This window comes from Oncorhynchus nerka, linkage group LG12 (genome assembly GCF_034236695.1).
Source record: "Oncorhynchus nerka isolate Pitt River linkage group LG12, Oner_Uvic_2.0, whole genome shotgun sequence".
Taxonomy (NCBI): Eukaryota; Metazoa; Chordata; class Actinopteri; order Salmoniformes; family Salmonidae; genus Oncorhynchus; species Oncorhynchus nerka.
Window position 1 is genome coordinate 8,922,206 of NC_088407.1, and position 19,625 is coordinate 8,941,830.

The 19,625-nt window shown below is 48.5% G+C and overlaps 1 protein-coding gene across 1 annotated transcript in view; it reads left to right on the forward strand.

The window, feature by feature from the left end:
- The window catches only part of dysf (dysferlin, limb girdle muscular dystrophy 2B (autosomal recessive)), a 322,514-nt gene that overhangs the window by 290,136 nt on the left and 12,753 nt on the right, over positions 1-19,625 (forward strand). The window contains exons 37-40 of the mRNA XM_065026004.1: positions 3,695-3,834; positions 4,037-4,125; positions 7,437-7,532; positions 16,641-16,782. Coding sequence (XP_064882076.1) covers positions 3,695-3,834; positions 4,037-4,125; positions 7,437-7,532; positions 16,641-16,782 — 467 coding nt within the window. The remainder of the gene's footprint in view (positions 1-3,694; positions 3,835-4,036; positions 4,126-7,436; positions 7,533-16,640; positions 16,783-19,625) is intronic.

A 19,625-nucleotide genomic window follows, 5' to 3' on the forward strand; every position in this document is an offset into this window, starting at 1 on the left:
GTCCTCAGGGTGACTGGGTCAGAACATTTCCTCAGGGTGACTGGGTCAGAACATGTCCTCAGGGTGACTGGGTCAGAACATGTCCTCAGGGTGACTGGGTCAGAACATGTCCTCAGGGTGACTGGTTCAGAACATGTCCTCAGGGTGACTGGTTCAGAACATGTCCTCAGGGTGACTGGGTCAGAACATGTCCTCAAGGTGACTGGGTCAGAACATGTCCTCAGGTGACTGGGTCAGAACATGTCCTCGGGTGACTGGGTCAGAACATGTCCTCGGGTGACTGGGTCAGAACATGTCCTCAGGGTGACTGGGTCAGAACATGTCCTCGGGGTGACTGGGTCAGAACATGTCCTCAGGGTGACTGGGTCAGAACATGTCCTCAAAGTGACTAGGGTCAGAACATGTCCTCAGGGTGACTGGGTCAGAACATCTCCTCAGGGTGACTGGGTCAGAATATGTCCTCAGGGTGACTGGGTCAGAACATGTCCTCAGGGTGACATGGGTAACTGGGTCAGAACATGTCCTCAGGGTGACTGGGTCAGAACATGTCCTCAGGAGACTGGGTCAGAACATGTCCTCAGGGTGACTGGGTCAGAACATGTCCTCAGGGTGACTGGGTCAGAACATGTCCTCGACCCATGTCCTCAGGGTGACTGGGTCAGAACATGTCCTCGGGGTGACTGGGTCAGACAGAACATGTCCTCAGGGTGACTGGGTCAGAACATGTCCTCGGGGTGACTGGGTCAGAACATGTCCTCAGGGTGACTGGGTCAGAACATGTCCTCAAAGTGACTAGGTCAGAACATGTCCTCAGGGTGACTGGGTCAGAACATCTCCTCAGGGTGACTGGGTCAGAATATGTCCTCAGGGTGACTGGGTCAGAACATTTCCTCAGGGTGACTGGGTCAGAACATGTCCTCAGGGTGACTGGGTCAGAACATGTCCTCAGGGTGACTGGGTCAGAACATGTCCTCAGGGTGACTGGTTCAGAACATGTCCTCAGGGTGACTGGTTCAGAACATGTCCTCAGGGTGACTGGGTCAGAACATGTCCTCAAGGTGACTGGGTCAGAACATGTCCTCAAGGTGACTGGGTCAGAACATGTCCTCGGGGTGACTGGGTCAGAACATGTCCTCGGGGTGACTGGGTCAGAACATGTCCTCAGGGTGACTGGGTCAGAACATGTCCTCGGGGTGACTGGGTCAGAACATGTCCTCAGGGTGACTGGGTCAGAACATGTCCTCAAAGTGACTAGGTCAGAACATGTCCTCAGGGTGACTGGGTCAGAACATCTCCTCAGGGTGACTGGGTCAGAATATGTCCTCAGGGTGACTGGGTCAGAACATGTCCTCAGGGTGACATGGGTAACTGGGTCAGAACATGTCCTCAGGGTGACTGGGTCAGAACATGTCCTCAGGGAGACTGGGTCAGAACATGTCCTCAGGGTGACTGGGTCAGAACATGTCCTCAGGGTGACTGGGTCAGAACATGTCCTCGACCCATGTCCTCAGGGTGACTGGGTCAGAACATGTCCTCGGGGTGACTGGGTCAGACAGAACATGTCCTCAGGGTGACTGGGTCAGAACATGTCCTCAGGGTGACTGGGTCAGAACATGTCCTCAAAGTGACTAGGTCAGAACATGTCCTCAGGGTGACTGGGTCAGAACATCTCCTCAGGGTGACTGGGTCAGAATATGTCCTCAGGGTGACTGGGTCAGAACATGTCCTCAGGGTGACTGGGTCAGAACATGTCCTCGACCCATGTCCTCAGGGTGACTGGGTCAGAACATGTCCTCGGGGTGACTGGGTCAGAACATGTCCTCGGGGTGACTGGGTCAGAACATGTCCTCAGGGTGACTGGGTCAGAACATCTCCTCAGGGTGACTGGGTCAGAATATGTCCTCAGGGTGACTGGGTCAGAACATGTCCTCAGGGTGACTGGGTCAGAACATGTCCTCAGGGTGACTGGGTCAGAACATGTCCTCAGGGTGACTGGGTCAGAACATGTCCTCAGGGTGACTGGGTCAGAACATGTCCTCAGGGTGACTGGTTCAGAACATGTCCTCAGGGTGACTGGTTCAGAACATGTCCTCAGGGTGACTGGGTCAGAACATGTCCTCAAGGTGACTAGGTCAGAACAGGTCCTCAGGGTGACTGGGTCAGAACATGTCCTCAGGGTGACTGGGTCAGAACATGTCCTCAGGGTGACTGGGTCAGAACATGTCCTCAGGGTGACTGGTTCAGAATATGTCCTCAGGGTGACTGGTTCAGAACATGTCCTCAGGGTGACTGGGTCAGAACATGTCCTCAAGGTGACTGGGTCAGAACATGTCCTCAAGGTGACTGGGTCAGAACATGTCCTCAAGGTGACTGGGTCAGAACATGTCCTCGGGGTGACTGGGTCAGAACATGTCCTCGGGTGACTGGGTCAGAACATGTCCTCAGGGTGACTGGGTCAGAACATGTCCTCGGGTGACTGGGTCAGAACATGTCCTCAGGGTGACTGGGTCAGAACGTGTCCTCAAAGTGACTAGGTCAGAACATGTCCTCAGGGTGACTGGGTCAGAACATCTCCTCAGGGTGACTGGGTCAGAATATGTCCTCAGGGTGACTGGGTCAGAACATGTCCTCAGGGTGACATGGGTAACTGGGTCAGAACATGTCCTCAGGGTGACTGGGTCAGAACATGTCCTCAGGGAGACTGGGTCAGAACATGTCCTCAGGGTGACTGGGTCAGAACATGTCCTCAGGGTGACTGGGTCAGAACATGTCCTCGACCCATGTCCTCAGGGTGACTGGGTCAGAACATGTCCTCGGTGTGACTGGGTCAGAACATGTCCTCGGGGTGACTGGGTCAGAACATGTCCTCAGGGTGACTGGGTCAGAACATGTCCTCGGGGTGACTGGGTCAGAATATGTCCTCAGGGTGACTGGGTCAGAACATGTCCTCAGGGTGACTGGGTCAGAACATGTCCTCGACCCATGTCCTCAGGGTGACTGGGTCAGAACATGTCCTCGGGGTGACTGGGTCAGAACATGTCCTCGGGGTGACTGGGTCAGAACATGTCCTCAGGGTGACTGGGTCAGAACATGTCCTCGGGGTGACTGGGTCAGAACATGTCCTCAGGGTGACTGGGTCAGAACATGTCCTCAAAGTGACTATGTCAGAACATGTCCTCAGGGTGACTGGGTCAGAACATCTCCTCAGGGTGACTGGGTCAGAATATGTCCTCAGGGTGACTGGGTCAGAACATGTCCTCGGGGTGACTGGGTCAGAACATGTCCTCGGGGTGACTGGGTCAGAACATGTCCTCAGGGTGACTGGGTCAGAACATGTCCTCAGGGTGACTGGGTCAGAACATGTCCTCAGGGTGACTGGGTCAGAACATGTCCTCAGGGTGACTGGGTCAGAACATGTCCTCAGGGTGACTGGGTCAGAACATGTCCTCAGGGTGACTGGGTCAGAACATGTCCTCAGGGTGACTGGGTCAGAACATGTCCTCAGGGTGACTGGGTCAGAACATGTCCTCAGGTTGACTGGGTCAGAACATGTCCTCGACCCATGTCCTCAGGGTGACTGGGTCAGAACATGTCCTCGGGGTGACTGGGTCAGGCCGTGTGAAAACAGCAACAACTGTGTGGAGCACGTTGCCTTTTTGTGACGACGTGTATTATGTGTCTATGTTTTCTACAGACGACGCAAAGCCCCCCAACCCTCATCTGGGGCCCTTAGTGGAACGTTTGTCCCTACTGATCCTGCGGAGACAGGGGCTGGTTCCTGAACATGTGGAAACACGAGCCCTCCTTAGTCCTCTTCAGCCTGACATGGAACAGGTTGGTAAACACACACACACACACACACACACACACACACACACACACACACACACACTTTTGTTAAATCATCGGCGTCTATTAGGACAGCTCACAGTGTTCAGTTCCCCCGATAAGTATTACTTGTTGTGGTTAGTCAACCTCGTATACTTGTTACACCTAATCCCTGGTCTCTGATTGGTTTATTGTGTTGTCTATCAAGGGGAGACTGCAGTTGTGGGTGGATGTCTTTCCCAAGTCCCAGGGTCCTCCTGGACCTCCCTTCAACATCACACCACGCAAGGCCAAGAAGTAGGTCGTCCTCAGACGAAGTTTGAATAAAGTTTGACAACGTGATATTCAATTAAATCTTAACCGATGATCTTCACCCAATGGTACAATACAGCAATTCTGTCCATATCTGGAAAACTACAAATTATACCTGGCCATGATACCTGGCCATTATACCTGGCCATGATACCTGGCCATGATACCTGGTCATTATACCTGGCCATGATACCTGGCCATGATACCTGGCCATGATACCTGGCCATGATACCTGGTCATTATACCTGGCCATTATACCTGGCCATGATACCTGGCCATTATACCTGGCCATTATACCTGGCCATGATACCTGGCCATGATACCTGGCCATTATACCTGGCCATGATACCTGGCCATGATACCTGGCCATGATACCTGGCCATGATACCTGGCCATTATACCTGGCCATTATACCTGGCCATGATACCTGGCCATTATACCTGGCCATGATACCTGGTCATTATACCTGGCCATGATACCTGGCCATGATACCTGGCCATTATACCTGGCCATGATACCTGGCCATTATACCTGGCCATGATACCTGGCCATTATACCTGGCCATGATACCTGGCCATTATACCTGGCCATTATACCTGGCCATGATACCTGGCCATTATACCTGGCCATGATACCTGACCATTATACCTGGCCATGATACCTGGCCATTATACCTGGCCATGATACCTGGCCATGATACCTGGCCATTTTACCTGGCCATGATACCTGGTCATTATACCTGGCCATGATACCTGGCCATGATACCTGGCCATGATACCTGGTCATGATACCTGGCCATGATACCTGGCCATGATACCTGGTCATTATACCTGGCCATGATACCTGGTCATAATACCTGGCCATGATACCTGGCCATAATACCTGGTCATGATACCTGGCCATTATACCTGGCCATTATACCTGGCCATGATACCTGGTCATTATACCTGGCCATGATACCTGACCATGATACCTGGCCATTATACTTGGCCATGATACCTGGCCATTATACCTGGCCATGATACCTGGTCATTATACCTGGCCATGATACCTGGCCATGATACCTGGCCATGATACCTGGCCATGATACCTGGTCATTATACCTGGCCATGATACCTGGCCATGATACCTGGCCATGATACCTGACCATGATACCTGGCCATTATACCTGGCAATGATACCTGGCCATTATATAGATCCTTCATATGTACTTCCTTCATTTTGATGACTGCCTTCTAACATTCCCTTAACTCTTACTGTCCATCTAACTGTCCCTCACCTCTAACTGTCCCTCACCTCTAACTGTCCCTCTAACTGTCCCTCACCTCTAACTGTCCCTTACCTCTAACTCTCCCTATAACTGTCCCTTACCTCTAACTGTCCCTCACCTCTAACTGTCCCTAACCTCTGATTGTCCCTATAACTGTCCCTTACCTCTAACTGTCCCTCACCTCTAACTGTCTCTCTTACTGTCCCTTACCTCTAACTGTCCCTTACCTCTAACTGTCCCTCCAACTATCCCTCTATCTGTCCCTTACCTCTAACTGTCCATCTGACTGTCCCTTAACTCTTATTGTCCATCTGACTGTCCCTAACCTCTAACTGTCTCTATAACTGTCCCTTACCTCTAACTGTCCCTCACCTCTAACTGTCCCTCACCTCTAACTGTCCCTATAACTGTCCCTCACCTCTAACTCTCCCTTACCTCTAACTGTCCCTCTAACTGTCCCTCACCTCTAACTGTCCCTAACCTCTAACTGTCCCTTACCTCTAACTGTCCCTCTAACTGTCCCTCACCTCTAACTGTCCCTATAACTGTCCCTTACCTCTAACTGTCCCTCACCTCTAACTGTCCCTTACCTCTAACTGTCCCTCTAACTGTCCCTCACCTCTAACTGTCCCTTACCTCTAACTGTCCCTCTAACTGTCCCTATAACTGTCCCTCACCTCTAACTGTCCCTCTAACTGTCCCTCAACTCTAACTGTCCCTAACCTCTAACTGTCCCTATAACTGTCCCTTACCTCTAACTGTCCCTCGCCTCTAACTGTCCCTATAACTGTCCCTCACCTCTAACTGTCCCTCACCTCTAACTGTCCCTCACCTCTAACTGCCCCTAAACACTTACTGTCCATCTAACTGTCCCTTAACTCTTACTGTCCATCTGACTGTCCCTCACCTCTAACTGTCCCTATAACTGTCCCTAACCTCTAACTGTCCCTCTGACTGTCCCTCTGACTGTCCCTCTTACTGTCCCTTACCTCTAACTGTCCCTCCAAATGTCCCTCTATCTGTCCCTTACCTCTAACTGTCCATCTGACTGTCCCTTAACTCTTATTGTCCATCTGACTGTCCCTAACCTCTAACTGTCTCTATAACTGTCCCTAACCTCTAACTGTCCCTATAACTGTCCCTTACCTCTGTCTCTCTTACTGTCCCTTACCTCTAACTGTCCCTTACCTCTAACTGTCCCTCCAACTGTCCCTCTATCTGTCCCCCTGACTGTCCCTCTGACTGTCTCTCTTACTGTCTCTCTTACTGTCCCTAACCTCTAACTGTCTCTATAACTGTCCCTAACCTCTAACTGTCCCTATAACTGTCCCTTACCTCTGTCTCTCTTACTGTCCCTTACCTCTATCTGTCCCTTACCTCTAACTGTCCTTCTAACTGACCCTCTGACTGTCTCTCTTACTGTTTCTCTTACTGTCTCTCTAACTGTCTCTCTTACTATCCCTCTGACTGTCCCTCTTACTGTCCCTCTGACTGTCCCCCTTACTGTCCCTCTGACTGTCCCTCTGACTGTCCCTCTGACTGTCCCCCTGACTGTCCTTCTGACTCTCCCTCTGACTGCCCTTCTGACTCTCCCTCTGACTGTCCCTCTTACTGTCCCTCTGACTGTCCCTCTGACTGTCCTTCTGACTCTCCCTCTGACTCTCCCTGTGACTGTCCTTCTGACTCTCCCTCTGACTGTCCCTCTGACTGTCCCTCTAACTGTCCCTCTGACTGTCCCTCTGACTGTCCCTCTAACTGTCCCTCTTACTGTCTCTCTAACTGTCCCTCTGACTGTCCCTCTGACTGTCCCCCTGACTGTACCTCTGACTGTCCCCCTGACGGTCCCTCTTACTGTCCCCTTGACTGTCCCTCTGACTGTCCCCCTGACTGTCCCTCTGACTGTCCCTCTGACTGTCCCTCTGACTGTCCCCCTGACTGTCCCTCTGACTGTCCCTCTTACTGTCTCTCTGACTGTCCCTCTGACTGTCCCTCTGACTGTCCCTCTGACTGTCCTTCTGACTTCAAGGTTCTACCTGCGTTGCATCATATGGAACACAAGTGATGTCATCCTGGATGATGTCAGCCTGACCGGGGAGAAGATGAGTGACATCTTCATCAAGGGGTGTGTCTTCGTTTTCTGTTAATAACGATATGAACATCATCATTACATACCCTAAACATCCCACATTACATACCCTAAACATCCCACAGTACATACCCTAACCATCCCACATTACATACCCTAAACATCCCACAGTACATACCCTAAACATCCCACATGACATGCCCTAAACATCCCACATTACATACCCTAAACATCCCACAGTACATACCCTAAACATCCCACATGACATGCCCTAAACATCCCACATTACATACCCTAAACATCCCACATGACATGCCCTAAACATCCCACATGACATGCCCTAAACATCCCACATTACATACCCTAAACATCCCACATTACATACCCTAAACATCCCACATTACATACCCTAAACATCCCACAGTACATACCCTAACCATCCCACATTACATACCCTAAACATCCTACAGTACATACCCTAAACATCCCACATGACATGCCCTAAACATCCCACATTACATACCCTAAACATCCCACAGTACATACCCTAAACATCCCACATGACATGCCCTAAACATCCCACATTACATACCCTAAACATCCCACATGACATGCCCTAAACATCCCACATGACATGCCCTAAACATCCCACATTACATACCCTAAACATCCCACAGTACATACCCTAAACATCCCACATGACATGCCCTAAACATCCCACATTACATACCCTAAACATCCCACATTACATACCCTAAACATCCCACATTACATGCCCTAAACATCCCACATTACATGATATATACCCTAAACATCCCACATTACATGATATATACCCTAAACATCCCACATTACATGCCCTAAACATCCCACATTACATTATATATGCCCTAAACATCCCACATTACATGATATATACCCTACACATCCCACATTACATACCCTAAACATCCCACATTACATACCCTAAACATCCCACATTACATACCCTAAACATCCCACATTACATACCCTAAACATCCCACATTACATACCTTAAACATCCCGCATTACATACCCTAAACATCCCACATAACATACCTTAAACATCCCACATTACATACCCTAAACATCCCACATTACATACCTTAATCATCCCATTACATGCCCTAAACATCCCATTACATGATATATGCCCTAAACATCCCACATTACATGATATATACCCTAAACATCCCACATTACATGCCCTAATCATCCCACATTACATACCCTAAACATCCCACATTACATGATATATGCCCTAAACATCTCACATTACATGATATATACCCTAAACATCCCACATTACATGATATATACCCTAAACATCCCACATTACATACCATAAACATCCCTCATTACATGATATATACCCTAAACATCCCACATTACATGATATATACCCTAAACATCCCACATTACATGATATATACGCTAAACATCCCACATTACATGATATATACCCTAAACATCCCACATTACATACCCTAAACATCCCACATTACATACCCTAACCATCCCACATTACATACCCTAAACATCCCACATTACATACCCCAAACATCCCACATTACATACCCTAAACATCCCACATTACATACCCTAAACATCCCTCATTACATGATATATGCCCTAAACATCCCACATTACATACCCTAAACATCCCACATTACATACCCTAAACATCCCACATTACATACCCTAAACATCCCACATTACATGATATATACCCTAAACATCCCTCATTACATGATATATGCCCTAAACATCCCACATTACATGATATATACCCTACACATCCCACATTACATACCCTAAACATCCCACATTACATACCCTAAACATCCCACATTACATGCCCTAAACATCCCACATTACATGATATATACCCTAAACATCCCACATTACATGATATATACCCTAAACATCCCACATTACATGCCCTAAACATCCCACATTACATTATATATGCCCTAAACATCCCACATTACATGATATATACCCTACACATCCCACATTACATACCCTAAACATCCCACATTACATACCCTAAACATCCCACATTACATACCCTAAACATCCCACATTACATACCCTAAACATCCCACATTACATACCCTAAACATCCCACATTACATACCTTAAACATCCCGCATTACATACCCTAAACATCCCACATAACATACCTTAAACATCCCACATTACATACCCTAAACATCCCACATTACATACCTTAATCATCCCACATTACATGCCCTAAACATCCCACATTACATGATATATGCCCTAAACATCCCACATTACATGATATATACCCTAAACATCCCACATTACATGCCCTAATCATCCCACATTACATACCCTAAACATCCCACATTACATGATATATGCCCTAAACATCTCACATTACATGATATATACCCTAAACATCCCACATTACATGATATATACCCTAAACATCCCACATTACATACCCTAAACATCCCTCATTACATGATATATACCCTAAACATCCCACATTACATGATATATACCCTAAACATCCCACATTACATGATATATACGCTAAACATCCCACATTACATGATATATACCCTAAACATCCCACATTACATACCCTAAACATCCCACATTACATACCCTAAACATCCCACATTATATACCCTAAACATCCCACATTACATACCCTAAACATCCCACATTACATACCCTAAACATCCCACATTACATACCCAAAACATCCCACATTACATGCCCTAAACATCCTCATTACATGATATATGCCCTAAACATCCCACATTACATACCCTAAACATCCCACATTACATACCCTAAACATCCCACATTACATACCCTAAACATCCCACATTACATACCCTAAACATCCCACATTACATACCCAAAACATCCCACATTACATGCCCTAAACATCCCTCATTACATGATATATGCCCTAAACATCCCACATTACATACCCTAAACATCCCACATTACATACCCTAAACATCCCACATTACATGCCCTAAACATCCCACATTACATACCCTAAACATCCCACATTACATACCCTAAACATCCCTCATTACATGATATATACGCTAAACATCCCACATTACATGCCCTAAACATCCCTCATTACATGATATATACCCTAAACATCCCTCATTACATGATATATACCCTAAACATCCCACATTACATACCCTAAACATCCCACATTACATACCCTAAACATCCCACATTACGGGTTGGAGCGAGCGGTCGCATCTGCACTCGGTCCGCAGGTAGTATTACATTTCATTACATTTCATTATAGTACAACGGTTTGATTTGTCTAATCTTATCAATTTCTTCTTAGCTAGCTACACAGCCGTCTTTGTTTCATAGATAATTGCGTAATTATCGTATTTCGTCGTCCTAACGCAGTCTACACTGCCCTGCAGCTAGCCAGCTAGCTAACGTCCACCGTTAGCTAGTCCACCGTCTACCGATTAGCAGCACAACTATTACACTCAACTGAACGACTTGATTAGTGTAGTGTTAGCTAGCTACATAGTTGTCTTTGCTGTCTTCGTACCCAAGATAATTGTGTAGTTTAGAGTATGTAGTTTTATGTCGTCCTTAACATAGGAGACTCTGCTAGCTAGCCAACAGCTAGCCAACGTCTACCGAACAGAACTTCTGCACTCAACAATCCGTCGCATTTCGCTCGCTCCACAGGTAGTATCACATTTTCATTTCATTTCATTACAGTACAACGGCTTGATTTGTTTGATCGTAGCTAGCTACTTAGCTAGCTACACAGCCGTCTTTGTTTCAAAGATAATTGTGTAGTCTAGAGCGACTTCCTAGGTTAGTTAGCCAGCTATTGTCGTTCTTTTAACGCAACGTAACGTAATCAACACTGCTAGCTAGCCAGCTAGCCCCGAATAGCAGCACAGTAGAAACTATTACACTCAACGGAACGACTTGATTAGTGTAGTGTCAACAACGCAGCCAATGCCAACTAGCCTACTTAGTCAACAACGCAGCCTCTGCCAGCTAGCCTACTTCAGCAGTACTGTATCATTTTAATCATTTTAGTCAATAAGATTCTTGCTACGTAAGCTTAACTCTCTGAACACTCGTGACGTGTAGTCCACTTGTCATTCCAATCTCCTTTGCATTAGCGTAGCCTCTTGTGTAGCCTGTCAACTATGTGTCTGTCTATCCCTGTTCTCTCCTCTCTGCACAGACCATACAAACGCTCCACACCGCGTGGCCGCGGCCACCCTAATCTGGTGGTCCCAGCGCGCACGACCCACGTGGAGTTCCAGGTCTCCGGTAGCCTCTGGAACTGCCGATCTGCGGCCAACAAGGCAGAGTTCATCTCCGCCTATGTCTCCCTCCAGTCCCTCGACTTCTTGGCACTGACGGAAACATGGATCACCACAGACAACACTGCTACTCCTACTGCTCTCTCTTCGTCTGCCCACGTGTTCTCGCACACCCCGAGAGCTTCTGGTCAGCGGGGTGGTGGCACCGGGATCCTCATCTCTCCCAAGTGGTCATTCTCTCTTTCTCCCCTTACCCATCTGTCTATCGCCTCCTTTGAATTCCATGCTGTCACAGTTACCAGCCCTTTCAAGCTTAACATCCTTATCATTTATCGCCCTCCAGGTTCCCTCGGAGAGTTCATCAATGAGCTTGATGCCTTGATAAGCTCCTTTCCTGAGGACGGCTCACCTCTCACAGTTCTGGGCGACTTTAACCTCCCCACGCCTACCTTTGACTCATTCCTCTCTGCCTCCTTCTTTCCACTCCTCTCCTCTTTTGACCTCACCCTCTCACCTTCCCCCCTACTCACAAGGCAGGAAATACGCTCGACCTCATCTTTACTAGATGCTGTTCTTCCACTAACCTCGTTGCAACTCCTCCAAGTCTCCGACCACTACCTTGTATCCTTTTCCCTCTCTCTCTCATCCAACACTTCCCACACTGCCCCTACTCGGATGGTATCGCGCCGTCCCAACCTTCGCTCTCTCTCCCCGCTACTCTCTCCTCTTCCATCCTATCATCTCTTCCCTCTGCTCAAACCTTCTCCAACCTATCTCCTGATTCTGCCTCCTCAACCCTCCTCTCCTCCCTTTCTGCATCCTTTGACTCTCTATGTCCCCTATCCTCCAGGCCGGCTCGGTCCTCCCCTCCCGCTCCGTGGCTCGACGACTCATTGCGAGCTCACAGAACAGGGCTCCGGGCAGCCGAGCGGAAATGGAGGAAAACTCGCCTCCCTGCGGACCTGACATCCTTTCACTCCCTCCTCTCTCTACATTTTCCTCTTCTCTCTCTGCTGCTAAAGCCACTTTCTACCACTCTAAATTCCAAGCATCTGCCTCTAACCCTAGGAAGCTCTTTGCAACCTTCTCCTCCCTCCTGAATCCTCCTCCCCCTCCCCCCTCCTCCCTCTCTGCAGATGACTTCGTCAACCATTTTGAAAAGAAGGTCGACGACATCCGATCCTCGTTTGCTAAGTCAAACGACACCACTGGTTCTGCTCACACTGCCCTACCCTGTGCTCTGACCTCTTTCTCCCTCTCTCTCCAGATGAAATCTCGCGTCTTGTGACGGCCGGCCGCCCTACAACCTGCCCGCTTGACCCTATCCCCTCCTCTCTTCTCCAGACCATTTCCGGAGACCTCCTCCCTTACCTCACCTCGCTCATCAACTCATCCCTGACCGCTGGCTACATCCCTTCCGTCTTCAAGAGAGCGAGAGTTGCACCCCTTCTGAAAAAACCTACACTCGATCCCTCCGATGTCAACAACTACAGACCAGTATCCCTTCTTTCTTTTCTCTCCAAAACTCTTGAACGTGCCGTCCTTGGCCAGCTCTCCCGCTATCTCTCTCAGAATGACCTTCTTGATCCAAATCAGTCAGGTTTCAAGACTAGTCATTCAACTGAGACTGCTCTTCTCTGTATCACGGAGGCGCTCCGCACTGCTAAAGCTGGCTCTCTCTCCTCTGCTCTCATCCTTCTAGACCTATCGGCTGCCTTCGATACTGTGAACCATCAGATCCTCCTCTCCACCCTCTCCGAGTTGGGCATCTCCGGCGCGGCCCACGCTTGGATTGCGTCCTACCTGACAGGTCGCTCCTACCAGGTGGCGTGGCGAGAATCCGTCTCCACACCACGTGCTCTCACCACTGGTGTCCCCCAGGGCTCTGTTCTAGGCCCTCTCCTATTCTCGCTATACACCAAGTCACTTGGCTCTGTCATAACCTCACATGGTCTCTCCTATCATTGCTATGCAGACGACACACAATTAATCTTCTCCTTTCCCCCTTCTGATGACCAGGTGGCGAATCGCATCTCTGCATGTTTGGCAGACATATCCGTGTGGATGACGGATCACCACCTCAAGCTGAACCTCGGCAAGACGGAACTGCTCTTCCTCCCGGGGAAGGACTGCCCGTTCCATGATCTCGCCATCACGGTTGACAACTCCATTGTGTCCTCCTCCCAGAGCGCTAAGAACCTTGGCGTGATCCTGGACAACACCCTGTCGTTCTCAACTAACATCAAGGCGGTGGCCCGTTCCTGTAGGTTCATGCTCTACAACATCCGCAGAGTACGACCCTGCCTCACACAGGAAGCGGCGCAGGTCCTAATCCAGGCACTTGTCATCTCCCGTCTGGATTACTGCAACTCGCTGTTGGCTGGGCTCCCTGCCTGTGCCATTAAACCCCTACAACTCATCCAGAACGCCGCAGCCCGTCTGGTGTTCAACCTTCCCAAGTTCTCTCACGTCACCCCGCTCCTCCGCTCCCTCCACTGGCTTCCAGTTGAAGCTCGCATCCGCTACAAGACCATGGTGCTTGCCTACGGAGCTGTGAGGGGAACGGCACCTCAGTACCTCCAGGCTCTGATCAGGCCCTACACCCAAACAAGGGCACTGCGTTCATCCACCTCTGGCCTGCTCGCCTCCCTACCACTGAGGAAGTACAGTTCCCGCTCAGCCCAGTCAAAACTGTTCGCTGCTCTGGCCCCCCAATGGTGGAACAAACTCCCTCACGACGCCAGGACAGCGGAGTCAATCACCACCTTCCGGAGACACCTGAAACCCCACCTCTTTAAGGAATACCTAGGATAGGATAAAGTAATCCCTCTCACCCCCTCCCCTGAAAAGATTTAGATGCACTACTGTTCCACTGGAGGTCATAAGGTGAATGCACCAATTTGTAAGTCGCTCTGGATAAGAGCGTCTGCTAAATGACTTAAATGTAAATGTAAATGTAATTACATACCCTAAACATCCCACATTACATACCCTAAACATCCCACATTACATACCCAAAACATCCCACATTACATGCCCTAAACATCCCTCATTACATGATATATGCCCTAAACATCCCACATTACATACCCTAAACATCCCACATTACATACCCTAAACATCCCACATTACATACCCTAAACATCCCACATTACATACCCTAAACATCCCACATTACATGATATATACCCTAAACATCCCTCATTACATGATATATACGCTAAACATCCCACATTACATGCCCTAAACATCCCACATTACATACCCTAAACATCCCACATTACATACCCTAAACATCCCTCATTACATGATATATACGCTAAACATCCCACATTACATGCCCTAAACATCCCTCATTACATGATATATACCCTAAACATCCCTCATTACATGATATATACCCTAAACATCCCACATTACATACCCTAAACATCCCACATTACATACCCTAAACATCCCTCATTACATGATATATACGCTAAACATCCCACATTACATGCCCTAAACATCCCACATTACATACCCTAAACATCCCACATTACATACCCTAAACATCCCTCATTACATGATATATACCCTAAACATCCCTCATTACATGATATATACCCTAAACATCCCTCATTACATGATATATACGCTAAACATCCCACATTACATGCCCTAAACATCCCACATTACATACCCTAAACATCCCACATTACATGCCCTAAAAATCCCACATTACATACCCTAAACATCCCACATTACATACCGTAAACATCCCACAGTACATACCCTAAACATCCCACATTACATGATATATACCCTAAACATCCCACATTACATACCCTAAACATCCCACATTACATGATATATACCCTAAACATCCCTCATTACATGATATATACGCTAAACATCCCACATTACATGCCCTAAACATCCCACATTACATACCCTAAACATCCCACATTACATGATATATACGCTAAACATCCCACATTACATGCCCTAAACATCCCTCATTACATGATATATACCCTAAACATCCCTCATTACATGATATATACCCTAAACATCCCACATTACATACCCTAAACATCCCACATTACATACCCTAAACATCCCTCATTACATGATATATACGCTAAACATCCCACATTACATGCCCTAAACATCCCACATTACATACCCTAAACATCCCACATTACATACCCTAAACATCCCTCATTACATGATATATACCCAAAACATCCCTCATTACATGATATATACCCTAAACATCCCACATTACATACCCTAAACATCCCTCATTACATGATATATACGCTAAACATCCCACATTACATGCCCTAAACATCCCACATTACATACCCTAAACATCCCACATTACATACCCTAAACATCCCACATTACATACCCTAAACATCCCACAGTACATACCCTAAACATCCCACATTACATGATATATACCCTAAACATCCCTCATTACATGATATATACCCTAAACATCCCACATTACATGATATATACCCTAAACATCCCTCATTACATGATATATACCCTAAACATCCCACATTACATGATATATACCCTAAACATCCCACATTACATGACCAAATGTGATAATTGTCAGAATATTGCTACAGATGAGAACTGACTTGTGTGGCACGTTCAGATGACATAAACAAGTAGACATTTTTTTAAGTGTTATGACAAGAACCCTCATTCCCAATGTCGTGTTAGTTTAAACTTTGGTTGGGATGTGTTGTGAACTCTTGAAAAGCGTTTTGAAACTCATTGATCCTGAATGTTACCTGTTGTGTTGCAGGTGGCTCCACGGCCACGAAGACCATAAACAGAAGACCGACGTCCACTATCGCTCTCTAGGAGGAGAGGGAAACTTCAACTGGAGGTTCCTGTTCCCCTTCCACTACCTACCAGCCGAACAACTCTGTACCATCGATAGGAAGGTGAGATAGAGGAGAGGGAGGGAGGGAGGGAGGGAGAAGAGAGGAGAGGGAAACTTCAACTGGAGGTTCCTGTTCCCCTTCCACTACCTACCAGCCGAACAACTCTGTACCATCGATAGGAAGGTGAGATAGAGGAGATGGAGGGAGGGAGGGAGGGAGGGAGGGAGAAGAGAGGAGAGGGAAACTTCAACTGGAGGTTCCTGTTCCCCTTCCACTACCTACCAGCCGAACAACTCTGTACCATCGATAGGAAGGTGAGATAGAGGAGAGGGAGGGAGGGAGGGAGGGAGGGAGAAGAGAGGAGAGGGAAACTTCAACTGGAGGTTCCTGTTCCCCTTCCACTACCTACCAGCCGAACAACTCTGTACCATCGATAGGAAGGTGAGATGGAGGAGAGGGAGGGAGGGAGGGAGCGGAGGGAAACTTCAACTGGAGGTAACTGTTCCCCTTCCACTACCTACCAGCCGAACAACTCTGTACCATCGATAGGAAGGTGAGATAGAGGAGAGGGAGGGAGGGAGGGAGGGAGGGAGAGGAGAGTTAGAGAGGGGAGGGATGGAAGGGAGGAAGGAGGGGAGGGAGGAAGGAGAGGATAACTTCCACCAGAGGTTCCTGTTCCTCTCTACTACCTACAAGCTGAACAACTCTGTACCTTCAACAGGAAGGTAAGTCTGCAACTGTCAATTATTTTAATCAGGTGTTTTAGAACGGAGCTGGAACAAAACACCTGCTCTCACTAACACCTCACTCACACCTCACTCACACCTCACTCACACCTCTCAAGGACATCAGGATAGTTCTACTCGGCGTCATGACAATGACATGTCTGTTCCCACCCAGTTTAGTTGTTTAGAGAAGTGGACTAACTATATCTTCGATGGACATGCCACTTTGGCAATTTAGCGGCAAAACAACGTCCAGAAAAACAATCTCCAACATAAAACGTCAGTCGAAGGCGACTGAAATACATCCAAATGATCCCAATGTCTGCATTGTGTTTACGCCGTGTATCCCTGTGTGGTTGCCATGGTGTGTATTTAAACACATTGTAGTGTGTAGCTGTGAAGTCTTCATTATCTGGACAGTGTTGAGGGAGTATATCAAGTCATTTTCTCCCCAGTGTGTGTATGTATCAGTCTTGCTGAGAGCCTGCTGATGGTGTCTGGCTAGGATGACACTGTCTGACAGTGGCGTGTGGATGGTTGTGTTATAGTCCAAGTAACATTGTAATGACAGTTGACACCACTCAGTGGTAATATGCAGTCTGTTTCTCCTCCTCTCCTCCTTCTCCGTTCTTCTCCTTTCTCCTCTCCTCCTCTCCTCCTTCCTCCCCTACTCCTCCTTTCTTCCCTTCTCCTCCTTTGTCCTCTCCTCCTTTCTCCCCTACAACTCCTTTATCCTCTCCTCCTTCCTCCCCTACTCCTCCTACTCCTCCTCTCTCCCCCACTCCTCCTTTCTCCTCTCCTCCTTCCTCCCCTACTCCTCCTTTCTCCTCTCCTCCTCTCCTCCTGTCTCCCCTACTCCTCCTTTCTCCTCTCCTCCTTCCTCCCCTACTCCTCCTTTCTCCCCCACTCCTCCTTTCTCCTCTCCTCCTTTCTCCTCTCCTCCTCTCCTCCTTTCTCCCCCACTCCTCCTTTCTCCTCTCCTCCTTTCTCCCCCACTCCTCCTTTCTCCTCTCCTCCTTCCTCCCCTACTCCTCCTTTCTCCTCTCCTCCTCTCCTCTTTTCCTCCCCTACTCCTCCTTTCTCCCCTACTCCTCCTTTCTCCCTACTCCTCCTTCCTCCCCTACTCCTCCTTTCTCCCCTACTCCTCATTCCTCCCCTACTCCTCCTTTCTCCTCTCCTCCTCCTCCTTCCTCCCCTACTCCTCCTTTCTCCCCTACTCCTCCTTTCTTCCCTTCTCCTCCTTTGTCCTCTCCTCTTTTCTCCCTACTCCTCCTTTATCCTCTCCTCCTTCCTCACCTACTCCTCCTTTCTCCTCTCCTCCTCCCTACTCCTCTTCTCCTCCTTTCTCCTCTTCTCCTTTCTACTCTCCTCCTCCATTCTCCTCTTCTCCTTTATCCTCTCCTCCTTTCTCCTCTCCTCCTCTCCTCTTTCCTCCCCCTACTCCTCCTTTCTCCCCTACTCCTCCTTTCTCCCCTACTCCTCCTACTCCTCCTCTCTCCCCCACTCCTCCTTTCTCCTCTCCTCCTTCCTCCCCTACTCCTCCTTTCTCCTCTCCTCCTCTCCTCTTTCCTCCCCTACTCCTCCTTTCTCCCCTACTCCTCCTTTCTCCCCCTACTCCTCCTTTCTCCCCCACTCCTCCTTTCTCCCCCTACTCCTACTTTCTCCCCTACTCCTCCTTTCTCCTCTTCTCCTCCTTCCTCCCCCACTCCTCCTTTCTCCCCACTCCTCCTTTCTCCCCTACTCCTCCTTTCTCCCCCACTCCTCCTTTCTCCCCTACTCCTCCTTTCTCCCCTACTCCTCCTTTCTCCCCTACTCCTCCTTTCTCCCCCACTCCTCCTTTCTCCCCTACTCCTACTTTCTCCCCTACTCCTCCTTTCTCCTCTTCTCCTCCTTCCTCCCCACTCCTCCTTTCTCCCCCTCCTCCTTTCTCCCCTACTCCTCCTTTCTCCCCCACTCCTCCTTTCTCCCCTACTCCTCCTTTCTCCCCCTACTCCTCCTTTCTCCCCTACTCCTCCTTTCTCCCCCCACTCCTCCTTTCTCCCCTACTCCTACTTTCTCCCCCTACTCCTCCTTTCTCCTCTTCTCCTCCTTCCTCCCCCACTCCTCCTTTCTCCCCCCACTCCTCCTTTCTCCCCCACTCCTCCTTTCTCCCCTACTCCTCCTTTCTCCCCCACTCCT